Raw genomic sequence first — 13513 nt, 5'->3', positions numbered from 1 at the left:
TTCTTGATGTCATCCCATAACTCTTCTGGTCTTCGGTCTTTAGTGTTTAATGCATCAAATCTGTTCTTCAGATGATCTCTAAATTCAGGTGGGATATATTCAAGGTCTTATTTTTGGCTCTCTTATAAAGCTTTCTTCAGCTTTAGTTTGAATTTGCATATGAGCAATTGATAGTCTGATGAAGAGAAACAGGAGTGTGGAGTAGAGGGAGCAATTTGAAAGATGGAAGATTCCGGTGGTTTAGATAGTACTGGGGAGAGGCTGGTAGAGAGATAGGCACTGGACTTGAGGCAGCATCTCTGGAAGGGCAGGGGACAGAGCATGGGTCCAGCAGGACCACAGGTTCCAGAAGGCCCGGCCCACGCTGCTCTGTTTGCTGGGTGCCAGGCCTCCAGCTGTTGCTCAGCTCCAGCCTCCTCTGGCATTGGTGCCCTTCTGCACGGTTCAGGGCTGGGTCACATTCAGACCTGATAAGGTCCGGGAGCAGGGAGGGAGGGGGGCGGTTGGGGCTTGAGGAGAGGCCCTCCTTGGAGCAGGTCTGCAGGGAGCTCCCTCCTTACATGTCACTTGTCTTTCCCCCAGTCATCTGCAAGCAACAGGCCCCTGAGCTGGAGCCAGCCGCAGCCCTGCCGCCCTTGCCCCAGCCCCCGCTGGCCCCCGCAGCACCCATCCCATCGGCCCAGGGCACTCTGTCCATGGACGAGCTCATCCAGCAGAGCCAGTGGAACCTGCAGCAGCAGGAGCAGCACCTGCTGGCCTTGCGACAGGTACTGGTCTTCCCTGGCCCATCACAGGCCCGCGCTTCCCCTCGTTTCCCAGACCTGTTTCCTACCTGCCAATTGGAATTGACATCATGCCCAGGGCCCTGCACCCTGTAGAATGGGGCCTTGAGCAGACCCTGTCCATAGGCTCACTGATGGGTGGTTTCACGTCTCTGTTCTCTGCTGACGTGTGGCCTGACTGGAAGCTGCCCCAGCACCTTGTCCTGAGGTGGTTCTCTTATGGGCTCTCTCCTAAGTGGATGGGCATGCTTCCCATTGCCTGTGGCCTGCCTCTGCCACACAGGCGGGCATGTGGCTTGAGTCCCCTGTGAGAGAGGTGGTGCGCTACTGGAGTGCTTTGTCAGGCCAGCTGAGGCCTCCTCACAATGTGGCTCGTCTGGCCCCCCAGGAGCAGGTGACAGCGGCTGTGACCCATGCAGTGGAGCAGCAGATGCAGAAGCTGCTGGAGGAGACCCAGCTGGACATGAATGAGTTTGACAACTTGCTGCAGCCCATCATCGACACGTGCACCAAGGACGCCATCTCGGTGAGGCCGAAGCCCGTGGGTTGTTCCCTTCCGTGTGGGCAGGGCTCCTCGGGACCCAGGGCCACTCAGCTGTGTGACCATCCCTGTGGGGGACCTGTTCTCACACTGCCTGACTGTCATAGGCTGGGAAGAACTGGATGTTCAGCAATGCCAAGTCACCACCGCACTGTGAACTGATGGCTGGCCACCTGCGCAACCGGATCACAGCTGACGGGGCACACTTTGAGCTGCGGCTGCACCTCATCTACCTCATCAATGACGTGCTGCACCACTGGTGAGCAGGGCCCCACACCCACCCGACACAGCCTGTGTCTGTGACACCACCTCTCCGAGCTCAGCCCTTCCCTCTGACCCCAGGCACTGTCCCCTCTGTGCTGGCTCTCCGGAAGTCAGGCCTCAGGTTTTACCCCCTGCCTGGGCCTGCCTCAGTGCTCCTCATGCTTCACCTCCTCACTCTCGGCATCTCGGACCTGGCTGCCCACTCCTCTCAGCCCATGCTCTGTGCTGCTGCTGGGACCCCCTGGAGCCTGTGCTTGTCCTCGATCTGACCCCAGCAGCCCCCGGCACATTGCTCCAGAAGTCTCCTGAGGACAGGCAGGGATGCTCTCTGCTGGGCCACTTGGCCACGGCTTTGGCAGCTTCTGAGAAAGGTCTGGACCCAAGGAAGGCCAAGGGTGGGGTTTGCACAGCTGCTGTGCCGTGTGATTGGTGGAGAGCCCCAGAGTCAGCTGGACTCTTTGCATGGCTCCCATGAGAGCGGAGGAGTCTGAACCAAGCCTCAAAAAGCGTGTTTTCCTCTCCCCTGGATTTTTGCATCTGGCTCAGCCCCTGGCACATTTGCGGTCCATTTGTCTCATCATCATTCTCTGCCACAGCTGAGCCTTCCCTCACTTCTCTTCCTTGAAAGATAAGCTGCCATCCAGAACTTTCTCTGTTCTTGGCTCATTTTCACCTCTGCAGACCTGTTTCGTGTGCGTGCCCAGCGCCGCTCCTCTTTCTCTGTGGCCGTGGTGAACGGCAACTTTCTGCTCTGGGGTCTCTGTTGTCCTCCTGTGTGCAACCCCCCTCCCACCAGCCCTGGGCTGAACCCCCTTAGGCGTCCTGTGGGGGACATCATGTGCCCCTGGCGGCAGGGCTACCAGGCCTCCCTCACCGGGCCATTGCTGGACTCTGGCCCTCCTCACCCTTTGCCCCCAGGCACAGTGCCCGTGAGGAGCCCATTGAGAGGTGCTGGCTCCCATTGGCCAGGCCCGCATCCCTCTCCCATTACTGTCCCCCAACCCGCAGCCCAGCCTCGCCCTGGGTCCCAAGCTGACGGAGGGCGCGGTGGCTGGAGCTGCGGTGTTGACGTGCGTGTGACTGGGTCCCGCCAGGGCCCTGACGCGCGGAAGGTCTCTCCCTCACAGCCAGCGCAAGCAGGCGCGGGAGCTGCTGGCTGCCCTGCAGAAGGTGGTGGTGCCCATCTACTGCACCAGCTTCCTGGCCGTGGAGGAAGACAAGCAGCAGAAGATTGCCCGGGTGTGTGCCATTGTAGCCTGGGCATGGGGTGGGGCAGGGACATCCCCACTTTCCTGCTGATGTGGCCTCTCTCCCCACCCTAGCTGCTGCAGCTCTGGGAGAAAAACGGCTACTTTGATGACTCCATCATTCAGCAGCTGCAGAGCCCGGCCCTGGGGCTTGGCCAGTACCAGGTAGGCACCTCCTGTGCCAGGCAGTGTGGGGATAGCTGCTTGAGCTGGGACCCCACCCCACCCCCAGCCTATTTTCCCAGCTGACCTTGCTCTCCTGGTGCATTGGCGCCTGGCCACCAGCTGTGCCCACTGATGTCAGGTGTTGGGGAGGTGTGGTCTTACAGGCCTCTGCTCAGGCCTCCTGGCAGCTTCCATGTACAGGATGGGAAGACACCTGCCTTAGGATTCCCCAGACCCCATGTCATCAGGCCAGTCTTGGGGAGCTACTCTCTGTGCCCTGAGGTGGCATCCTCTGTAAAGTCCCCGTGTGCATGCTGGAGCGCACCAGTCACTTCCCTCTAACTGTCCCTCACTCCTCACAGGGGCTCAGAAAGGCCGTGGGGGCACATGTCATACTTTTCTCCTCAGGCCCCTTCCTTTGTAGGGTGGCCTTGCCTGCATACAACACCCATCACCTGATGGCATGTGTCCCTCCCCCGCTTGTGCCCTGAGCACCCCGTATGGCCCTGCCTATGCCCCAGTGTTGTGTCTTGCCGTCAGTCCCACTGTACTGTTGAAGCTCAGGAGGGTGTGGCTGGCTGCCAGTGTCGGATCCTGCACCCTATGTGGTTGTCACAGCCACGTTTACTGCCTACTTGGTGACCACCACATACCCCGGGTGCTGTCAGAGGCAGGAAACCAAGCTGCGTGCCCCTCCGCCAGGCAACCCTCATCAGCGAGTATTCAGCAGCAGTGCAGCCACTACAGCTGGCCTTCCAGCAGCAAATCCAGACTCTCAAGACGCAGCACGAGGACTTCGTCAGCAGCCTGGCCCAGCAGCAGCAACAGCAGCTCCCCATGCCCCAGATGGACGCGGACGTCAAGGCCACACCGCCGCCTGCCGCCCCACCCCCGGCCCCAGCGCCCACCCCTGCCATCCCTCCCACCACACAGCCAGGTACCCAGCTGCTCCACCTTCGTCACAGTGTAGTGCAGGCCCCAGACATGGGGGGAGAGGTTACACAGAACCACTACGTGAACACACACGGAACTCCTGGAAACTCGGTGAAGCAGGATCTTTAAATGCATACCTTGTGACCAACCAGGTTTCCCGGGACAGATGGATGGTATATGTTAGAAAACTCTAGCAATTCAACAACAGGTTAGATGGGGCCTGTGAGCTCATAACTCCATGCAGGAAGTGAAAATCCTTTGATGACAGAAAGGAATTCACACATGAACCCCAAAATGGCAAAAGTGGGGTCACCAGGGGGCGTTTAAGCCTCAGGCACCTGGCCTGGTCTAGTAACCTTGGGTTGTGGCTGTTGTGGTTAGGTCTCTAACTGCCTCTGGCTGATTCTAGATGACAACAAGCCCCCCATCCAGATGCCTGGCTCTTCCGAGTATGATGCATCAGGAGGGGTCCAGGACCCCGCAGCTGCTGGTGCCCGGGGCCCCGGACCCCATGACCAGATCCCACCCAACAAAACTCCCTGGTTTGAACAGCCTCACCCTGTGGCTCCCTGGGGTCAGCAGCAGGTAATTATGGGGACTTACGGAGGTAGCTAGGATATGCTGGGGATAGCCACACGGGTGGTGGGCAGGTGTGGCAGCAGGTCTGAAAGCTGGGTGGGGCTGGTGGGGCAGAGCTGGTGGTGCGTTACTGGGGCCGACCCATCCATGTGAGGGCCGAGATGTTTTGTCCCTTGGCGCTGCAGCACACTGGTCCTATTGTCCTGGAATTTGTGAAGGGGGATGGGTGTAAGCCATCTCCTTGTGGGCCTTGCCACAACCATCTCTCCCCTCCCGGGGCAGAAGGTCACCTTTCCTGATCACGCACGCGTGCGCACACACACACAGAGTTCTTGGGCCAGGTTGAGGAGTGGGATGGGTGGGTAGTGGCTGGACCCAGGTATCCATCAGGAAACTCTGTGCCTGCCCCACAGCAGCCGTGGGTGAGTGCTCATTTTGTAGATATGGAGAGTGGGGCTGTTCAGTCTCTGGGCTGCCTTCATCATGACTGCGGACTCTAGGTCTGCTTGACTCCACCAGCTGAGCACTCGATGGAGCTGCCCAGGGCAGATGGCAGATGGCCTTGTCCTTGCTGTACCATCACCTGCCCCTCGTGTGTTCCTCTGACCCTTGGCTCCAGGGTGGTGGCTCTCTGCTTCCCCAGTAGCAGTCCAAACAAGCAAGGATTCAGGAACATATCACGTGTGTGAGAAGTGGCCCAGGAGAGAACACTGGGAGCCCCGGGGAGTGCTGGCTCTGGTGCCGGCTGCAGCAGGCCCGCCACAGGTGTCCACTCAGGCTGGTGGCCCTCCCCATGCTTCACCTCACCGAGAACCTTCTCTCTGTGCCTTGCAGCCCCCTGAGCAGCCCCCGTACCCACACCACCAGGGCGGACCACCCCACTGCCCACCCTGGAACAACAGCCACGAGGGCATGTGGAATGAGCAGCGCGGCGGTGAGCCTGGCTGGAGTGGGCAGCGTGAGGCACCCTGGAGCGGGCAGCCTGAGCCTGGCTGGAGCGGCCAGTTCGAGGGTCCCTGGAACAACCAGCACGAGCAGCCACCCTGGGGGGGTGGCCAGCGCGAGCCACCCTTTCGATTGCAGCGCCCACCGCCCTTCCGGGGCCCCTTCCCTCCGCACCAGCAGCACCCCCAGTTTAGCCAGCCACCACATCCCCACAACTTCAATCGCTTTCCACCACGCTTCATTCAAGATGACTTCCCCCCACGGCACCCATTTGAGCGACCCCCATACCCACACCGATTTGACTACCCGCAGGGTGACTTCCCGGCTGGTGAGTGTAGGGGACCTGGCGGAGGTGGGGGGACTGGAACCTCCTGAACCGTCCCCAGTGCCGCTTTCTGTCTTACAGAGATGGGGCCCCCACATCACCATCCTGGTCATCGCATGCCGCATCCTGGGATCAATGAGCACCCACCCTGGGGTGGGCCCCAACACCCTGACTTCGGACCTCCCCCACATGGCTTCAATGGGCAGCCCCCCCACATGCGGCGGCAGGGGCCCCCACACATCAACCACGATGACCCCAGTCTGGTGCCCAACGTACCCTACTTCGACCTGCCTGCAGGGCTGATGGCCCCCCTTGTGAAGGTACATGGTCATGATTGGCCTTTGGGCCTCCTCCCAAAATGCCTTTCCTGTGTTGGAACCTGGGTGTGCACAGAGGGGCAGATCGAGGGGCCTACGCCCATATCCCTGTGCTGCCTGATGAGCTTGTCTATCCTGACAAAGTTGACGGGGCTGACAGTGGGGAGCCAGGTTGGGGCCTATTGAGGGGCCTCTGGTAGGTCAGCTGGGCTGGGAGCAATGACCTGCAAGTACACATCAAATCCACTGTCTATCTGGGACCAACGATGGGGCTTGGGGGCCCTTCTGGAGACACCCTGTGACCAGCCAGCCTACCCTGTGACCACTTGGTCCTCTGTCTCATGGGAGCCCCTGAAGCTGGGGAAGGGCGGGACTCCAAGAAGGAAAGGATGAGGAACCCAGCAGTGGCCTTATCCCCAGTGACACGGGTGTTCTTCCTGCAGCTGGAGGACCATGAGTACAAGCCTTTGGACCCTAAAGATATCCGCCTCCCACCCCCCATGCCACCTAGTGAGAGGCTGCTAGCTGCCGTGGAAGCCTTCTATAGCCCCCCATCCCATGACCGACCCAGGAACAGGTACAGGCCAGGGTGCTGCATGGGAGCATTGCAGAGGGTTGGAGGTGCTGTGGACCACGCTGCCTCCACCCAGACCTATCACACATGGCAGACTGCAGATACTCCTGAGTGGGTTTAATTTGGCCCCTTTAGCAGACCTCAGTAGACTTGGCATGTGTCAGGGCCAACCTGTCACAGGGTCTCACAGCCCAGCACGCCTGAAAGCAGCTACGGGTGTGACAGACCAGGTCCCCTCCCCTGAGGTCAGTCACCAGGAACCCCCTGTCTTGCAGTGAAGGCTGGGAGCAGAATGGCCTCTATGAGTTCTTTCGAGCCAAGATGAGGGCCCGGCGGAGGAAGGGCCAGGAGAAGAGGAACAGGTGAGGTGCTGGCCCCTTACTGTGGGGCAGGGGCATGTCCTGGGAGAGAGGGGCTGTTCCTCGGGGGTCTGTAGCCCCGAGAGGCCTGACGACCCTCTCTCACAGCGGCCCATCTAGGTCACGGAGCAGATCCAGGAGCCGGGGCCGTTCGTCCTCCCGTTCCCACTCCCGCTCCTCCAAGTCGTCTGGCTCCTACTCCCGATCCCGTTCCCGCTCTGGCTCCTACTCCCGATCCCGCTCCAGGTAGGCGGGGCTCCAACCAGCTGCCCTTGGTGCCAACATTGTGCCTACTGCGTGACTTGTGACTTTACCACTGCAGGAGCCGAAGCCGGTCCCGCTCCTCAAGAAGCCGGTCCCGGTCCCGGTCCCGGTCCCGTTCCAAGTCCTACTCTCCAGGCAGGAGGCGTCGGTCTCGGTCACGGAGCCAGACTCCACCGTAAGAGTTTTGTCCTAAGTGTGGTGTGGCCGGTGGGTGGAGCTGGCTCCTCGGGGGCCACACTGTGAACGTTCACAGTGGGTGTTAGTACACGGCAACTGCCTCCCCACTGCCGCGGGCCAGTCACCTACACAGTGGCCGGCTGCGTGTTCTCTGACCCTTCTAGGGGTGCCCGTGAGCGGGGCAGGGTTGTCCTCTGAGGGAAGGCTGAAGAAAGGCAGGAAGAAGAGCAGTAGGAATCCGGGATATTTGTGTGTCCATCCTGTAACGGTGAACGTTCGTGTCCGCCACATGCTGTAGCATCCTAGCCGTTCCAATAAGGGTGGCGTGACTTTATGAACACCATAACCTGTCTTGGTTTTAGTTCCTCGGCTGGTCTGGGTTCTAACTCTGCACCGCCTGTCCCCGACCCCAGGCTAGGAGAGGAGAACAAGGGACACCAGATGCTGGTGAAGATGGGTAAGACCCCCCGGGACCCCGTCAGCAGCACCTCTTTGTAGTGGGGTCCCTATGTGGTTGGACCAGCTGCAAAAGGGGCGGTGGTGGGTTTGCTGGGTGGTCTCTGCAGCTTTAGCGCCACATCATGAGCTGCATGGTTAGCAGGTCTGGGTATGTGCATCTGTAACAGTGTTTTTGTAACTGCATGTCCACTTCCTCTTGTCCAGGCTGGAGCGGATCTGGTGGCCTCGGCGCGAAGGAGCAGGGCATCCAGGACCCCATCAAGGGCGGAGACGTGCGAGACAAGTGGGACCAGTACAAGGGTGTGGGCGTGGCGTTGGACGACCCCTACGAGAACTACCGTCGCAACAAGAGCTACTCCTTCATCGCCCGCATGAAGGCCAGGGACGAGTGCAAGTAGTGACCGCTGCAGCACATCCACCGGAGCCTTCCACTGAGGGGCGGGCGGGGGAAGCTTCCGGGATGGTCCTGACAGCTGCTTCTGACCCCACCTGTCCCTGGGAGGAGGTGGAGCGCCCAGGCCTCGCCCGCAGCCTCCTTCACGCAAGGATGTGCTGCCAGGGCGATGCCAGCCTCTGGGTTTCCTTACAGCGAAGCAAGAAGCACCAGGCAGAACCTCCCTGCACACGACACACGAGGCTGCTCGTCTCCCCAGTCCGCTGAGCTGGAGAGGAGGCAGTGGCAAGAACCAAGACCGGGTGCGCTCACCTTTCTCCATCTAAAAATGGAAGCCAAAGCGGAACCGGGTTTTTATTTTTATTCCATGTGGTTTAGTTTTAGAAGCAGGAATGCTGACCCATGAGATCACTCGGAACCTGCCCCTCAGGCACACGGGCCCTCACCTCAGTCCTTTCAGTTACAGAACTTGCTCTTCTTTCTCAAACACTGGCCATTGGCTGTTACCTGGGAAGCAGGTTCTGAGGCAGAGGCGTAAGCAAGCATCTTGCAGGCTGGAGCAATGCTGGAGAACCTGCAGTGGTTCCCCCCAGCTGCCCACCCAGGCACTGCCGGGCCTCAGCAGCCCAGCGCAGCACTGTTTATTTGTACAGAACCATTTTTGAAAACTTCTTTTCAGTAAGATGCAAAATCTTTCCAACTTTTGACCCAGATGGGATACAACATTTGATTTTGTTTTAGATTTCCTGTAGCTGTGAATAGTTTGAAAGTGTCTGATTCAGGATAATACATAGACTCATGCTATTAACAATTTGTGGATTTTACTGTTTTGCCTTCAAATAAAGATGTTTTTTTAAAGAACTTATACTTCGTGTTTCTTGGAAGCATGCTCTGACAGGTGAGGTGTGGGTGAGTTCTGTGCACTAGACTTTGGAGTCAAAGGCTCTGCCTTGGTGATGATGCAGGGGCATCCGGGCTATCCCCACCAGCTGGTATGGGGTCCACGAGCACTTGCAGAGGTGTGTGGGAGAGTGAGGAAGCCTGGCCCTGCCTGTCCCAAACTTGTCACATGGAGTATCATGGCCAAGCCCTTGGGGCCAGCCTCACCTCAGTCATGGCTCCTTCCGCACCTGCTCCAGAGCATCCTCCAAGGTCAGTGGGGCTGGTTTGTGGCATCGGATGTACTGTGGGTAGAGCACAGACATCGCCATCAGTCCAAGCGGATGGGGCTCCCAGGCCAGCTGGTGGCACAGCCGCAGTGAGGCTGCCCCGGGCACTCAGAGCAAGTCCTAGAAGGACTGCACCACTCATGGGTGGCCTGGAGGGCAGCAGGAGCCTGGCTGCTGCCACTAAGAAGCATAGCCAGATGACCCTGCCTGCCTCTCATATCCTGGGACGGGCAGGGTCACAGCAAGTGTGTCATTGTGGCCCAGAAAGTGGGGCTGGTTCAGGGCTGGGGGCATGTCCCTGGGCCCTGACCCTGCTCTGACTGGAGACCTGCTGCCCAGTCAGGTGTAAAAGATACCAGTCTGGATTTTGTTTGCCTTGTTTAAAAAGTTTTAACAAAACATACAACTGCTGAGACAAGTGGGCCCTAGATTCACCAGCTGCTGTGGACTGGATTCTAACTCCCAGCGACATGTGTGCTCCAGAGACTTTTCTTGGCTGATTTTTCATAAGGGGTTGCCAGGCCTTTTTTTTCTCTTCTCGGGCACTTCTGGGTAGATTTAGAACCTCCAACCTGTGAGCAGCTGAACACATTCACCATTTGTGCCCCACCCAGGGACTCCCTAAAGTAAGTACTATTTGCACTTTTGACATCACATGTGGTTTTGTATGATTTTGGAGCGAGGAAGGGGAAAGGAATGTGACAGCCCTCAGGCCCACCCTGCCATGCTGGGACAGCGGGCCCCTCACAGAGAAGACACGCAAGATCACACAGTACCGAGCCTGGCTGAGATCAGGCCCACAGACAGGGTGTGAGGTGCTGGTCCTGGTGCCTGAGCACCCCCAGCTGACTGGACACGTGCCCCCCCCCTCACCTCTTTGGCTTCCTCCAGAGTGTGGTAGTGGAAAGAATCCTGGTCCAGCGAGGCCAGCAGGGAGGTGTGTAGGTGCCGGTTGGCCTCCAGGAACTGCTGCGTCAGGGTCAGCTGCCTCCTCAGAAGGTCATTCAGCACCAACATGGCTGGGCTGTGGGCTGTCAGAGCTGCAACGCCGCCACCATCACTTAGCGGCCCTGAGCCCACACCCACTCCTGTGAGGGCAGGCAGTGGCTCCGCACCCCCTAACCCCCCAGCTCGCCACCGTGCTGCAGTGCTGGGATGCACTCCGGCCCTTGGGGGGGGGAGGCGGGGGGGGGCATGGCTGCTTTCCACTGGACTGTGTGGGCTTCAGGACCTGCCACACATGGTGCCCAGCCGCTTCCCACCAACATCAGCAGCTCTGACCCGAATCTCCAGCCTCTTAGAATCACTCAGCCAGCTGCTGCGGAGCTGACTCTGAGAACCTGCTAATTCTCAGAAATGGATCACCAGGCTTTCCCAGGTACCTCTGAGAGGCCTCGAACCTCCAGCCTTTCAGTCAGCAGCCAGCTCTGTTCACCCTTTAATTCCCCCAAATTAAAAAATCCAAACCCCTTGCTGTTGGGTCGATTCTGACTCAGCAACTTTATAGAACAGAGTAGGGCTGTCTCATCGGGTTTCCAAGACTACATGTTTCCAGAGCTCTCCTGAGGAACCGCTGCAGGGTTCGAACCAATGACCTTTCAGTTAGCAGTGCAGCACTTAACCACTGCATCACAAGGGCTCCTGAAAACCACCCAGGCCTCCTTACTCCTTTATTGGCAAAGGGGAAATGCAACTATTAAAACTGACAGGAAAATGCAACTTAAATCTCATCATGACAAAGACCAGAGTAACGGGGAGGGCCTCAGAGAACATGCTGCATTTATAGTTATAGAACTCAGGAGGTCAACAGCTCACTGCTGCTTCATCTCTTGATAACTTAGAAAACGTCTCAAGAAGTAAGAGAAATTGTGGGGACATGATGATGGTTGGCCAACATGGTGAACCTGCTTTGATCCATATACAAAACCTAAACCCAGACCTGTCTGTGGTCAGAGTGGGCCCTCAACACTGGGGGCCTGGGTTGCAGAGCAGGGCTGCTCCACTGGGGGCGTCCCTGGCTGTCAGCTTTAAGACAGAAGCAGATTGCAAGACCTTTCTTCCGCAGGACCACACAGTGGGTTTGAACCTTTAGGTTGGAGGTGGTGGTGAAGTGCCATCAAGTCACTTCCAACTCATAGCAACCCTGTATAGACTTTCTGAGGAAGAGCTGACGTATTTCAATTGTCGGTTCAAATCCGCCTTGTGGTCTAGTACTTATCCTGCAGCGCCATGCCAGGACTCTTTGTTGTTAAGTGCTGTCGAGTCAGTTCTGACTCATAGCAACCCTGGGTAGCATTCCCGAGGAGCAGCTGGTGAGTTTGAACCACTGACTTACAGCAGCCGCCCCAGAGCTCCTCAGTAGAGCAGAAACCATTTGCTCCCCCGCAGGGCATATCAACTTAGCACCCTCGGAACAGCAACATCTTATGAGGAAAACGTCAGAGGAAGAGAGACAGTGGGCACCGGACCTACACCACACCCCATGGTGAATTCGGCAAAGTCCAAATTCTCGGCAGTAGCTTCTGGGATACCCTCCTTGCATCCCAAGGACCCAGGAGGCCAGGGAACAAGGCTGCCTGAGCGTTGGCGGGAAAAGCTGTGGACTGTGACCGTAGGACTCGGGAGCGAACGTAAAGCCGTAAGTGGTTCTGTGGAGTGGCGGGCTTACTGTGGACCTCTCCCCTCGAGCCCCGTACTAAGGGTACAACCCTCCTGAGAGTGAGCAGGAATTTTCCAGTTCCAGGCATCTCCTTCTTGGGGAGGGGGAAGCCCACCAGCAGGCTCTTACCTTCGATGGCATCTGCACTGACCACGTGGCTGGCGACGGGCGTGGGGTCAACGTAGGTGCCTCCCAGGGCAGGGCTAATGGCTGCCACACCGGCCACTGCTCAGGGACAGGAAGGGGGCAGTCAGCAGCAGGACACAGGGCTGAGCAACTCCTCGCCAGACATAACAGGCTGTCCTCTCCTCTCTCTGAACACAACTGCCGACAACCACACTGCCTGCTTTCTGCCTCTTGTCCCTTCATGATGTCTTTCCGGAGCAGCCTCCATCTTCCCCATAACTGTCCTTCTGTCCTTGGCTCAAGGGATCAGTCCATTCCAGTAGGCCAAATGCTCACCACAGGTCATGTCCCTGGGGTCTACCCCACCTCATGGCGAACCCGTGTGTCAGAGTAAAACTATGCTCCCTTCAAGGTTTTCATCTGAACTGGGAGCACAATCCCAGGTCTGTCTTCTACATTGCTGCTGGGCACAAACCATTTACTCCACCCAGGGACCTTCCCCGGCTGATGTCTCCCTGCCAGGCCTCACCTAGGACAGCACCCCCTGAGTATTATGTTGTAGGAAGTTACAAGAGTGTGCACTGGAATGTAGACAGGCATTGAGCATTACTGATGTATCAGGAAGGCTGCTCAGCAGTGTGGAGGGGAGGCGGGCGGAGGGGCTGAGGCACCTGAGCCCAGGTGGAAACTACCAGGGTAACCCTTCCAGCCAGCTGACTTGGCAAATCCAATTGGTTTTCCTCCTGGGTAATCGAGGACAACAAACTGCCGAGGGCAAAACTATCCCAACAGCTACAAGAGGTCACAGGTAGGGGCAGACTAAGTAAACTTGATGACCACTTATGTTAGGGACTGAATTGGTCCCCCAAGATACGTATTGGAGTCCTAACCCCTGAACCAGAGGACGTGATCCGATTTGGGGACAGGGTTATTTTTGTTCTGTTAATGAGGTGTCACCTCGGAATGCTAGGAGCAGCATACACCCGGAGACATGTGAGGAAACAGAGAGGGAGGAGGCACGAGGACCCAAACCGACACCCTGAATTCGGATACAGGAGTCTGTCCTTTAACACCGCCTCCTGGTGGTATTTCTGTTTGGGCAGCTCTAGGACACCAATGTATGATTGTAGCCGTTTCTGTATGACCTTTAGCAAAACTTTACTCGCTTGAGATATCAAAGAGATTGTCCGATGATTTCTGCATTCTGTTGGGTCACCTCTCTTTGGAATGGGCA

The 13513-nt window shown here is 57.8% G+C and overlaps 2 protein-coding genes across 2 annotated transcripts in view; one reads left to right on the top strand and one right to left on the bottom strand.

Annotated features, from left to right (window-relative positions):
- Positions 1 to 8329, top strand: part of CHERP (calcium homeostasis endoplasmic reticulum protein) — a 17493-nt gene extending 9164 nt beyond the window's left edge. Inside the window, exons 3-17 of the mRNA XM_006877111.1 lie at positions 583 to 767; positions 1171 to 1308; positions 1431 to 1582; positions 2715 to 2826; positions 2910 to 2999; positions 3702 to 3936; positions 4342 to 4517; positions 5346 to 5784; positions 5863 to 6101; positions 6542 to 6675; positions 6948 to 7034; positions 7140 to 7277; positions 7354 to 7470; positions 7835 to 7929; positions 8136 to 8329. Of these exons, the coding sequence (XP_006877173.1) occupies positions 583 to 767; positions 1171 to 1308; positions 1431 to 1582; positions 2715 to 2826; positions 2910 to 2999; positions 3702 to 3936; positions 4342 to 4517; positions 5346 to 5784; positions 5863 to 6101; positions 6542 to 6675; positions 6948 to 7034; positions 7140 to 7277; positions 7354 to 7470; positions 7835 to 7929; positions 8136 to 8329 (2531 nt within the window). The remainder of the gene's footprint in view (positions 1 to 582; positions 768 to 1170; positions 1309 to 1430; positions 1583 to 2714; positions 2827 to 2909; positions 3000 to 3701; positions 3937 to 4341; positions 4518 to 5345; positions 5785 to 5862; positions 6102 to 6541; positions 6676 to 6947; positions 7035 to 7139; positions 7278 to 7353; positions 7471 to 7834; positions 7930 to 8135) is intronic.
- Positions 8330 to 9437: 1108 nt separating this feature from the next.
- Positions 9438 to 13513, bottom strand: part of LOC102838704 (chromosome unknown open reading frame, human C19orf44) — a 10863-nt gene continuing 6787 nt past the window's right edge. The window contains exons 5-7 of the mRNA XM_006877129.1: positions 12283 to 12378; positions 10368 to 10534; positions 9438 to 9509 (exon numbers count right to left, since the gene is read on the bottom strand). Coding sequence (XP_006877191.1) covers positions 9438 to 9509; positions 10368 to 10534; positions 12283 to 12378 — 335 coding nt within the window. The remainder of the gene's footprint in view (positions 9510 to 10367; positions 10535 to 12282; positions 12379 to 13513) is intronic.

Source organism: Chrysochloris asiatica, unplaced genomic scaffold (assembly GCF_000296735.1).
Source record: "Chrysochloris asiatica unplaced genomic scaffold, ChrAsi1.0 scaffold00442, whole genome shotgun sequence".
Taxonomy (NCBI): Eukaryota; Metazoa; Chordata; class Mammalia; order Afrosoricida; family Chrysochloridae; genus Chrysochloris; species Chrysochloris asiatica.
This window is presented reverse-complemented; position numbering and strand designations above follow the sequence as displayed.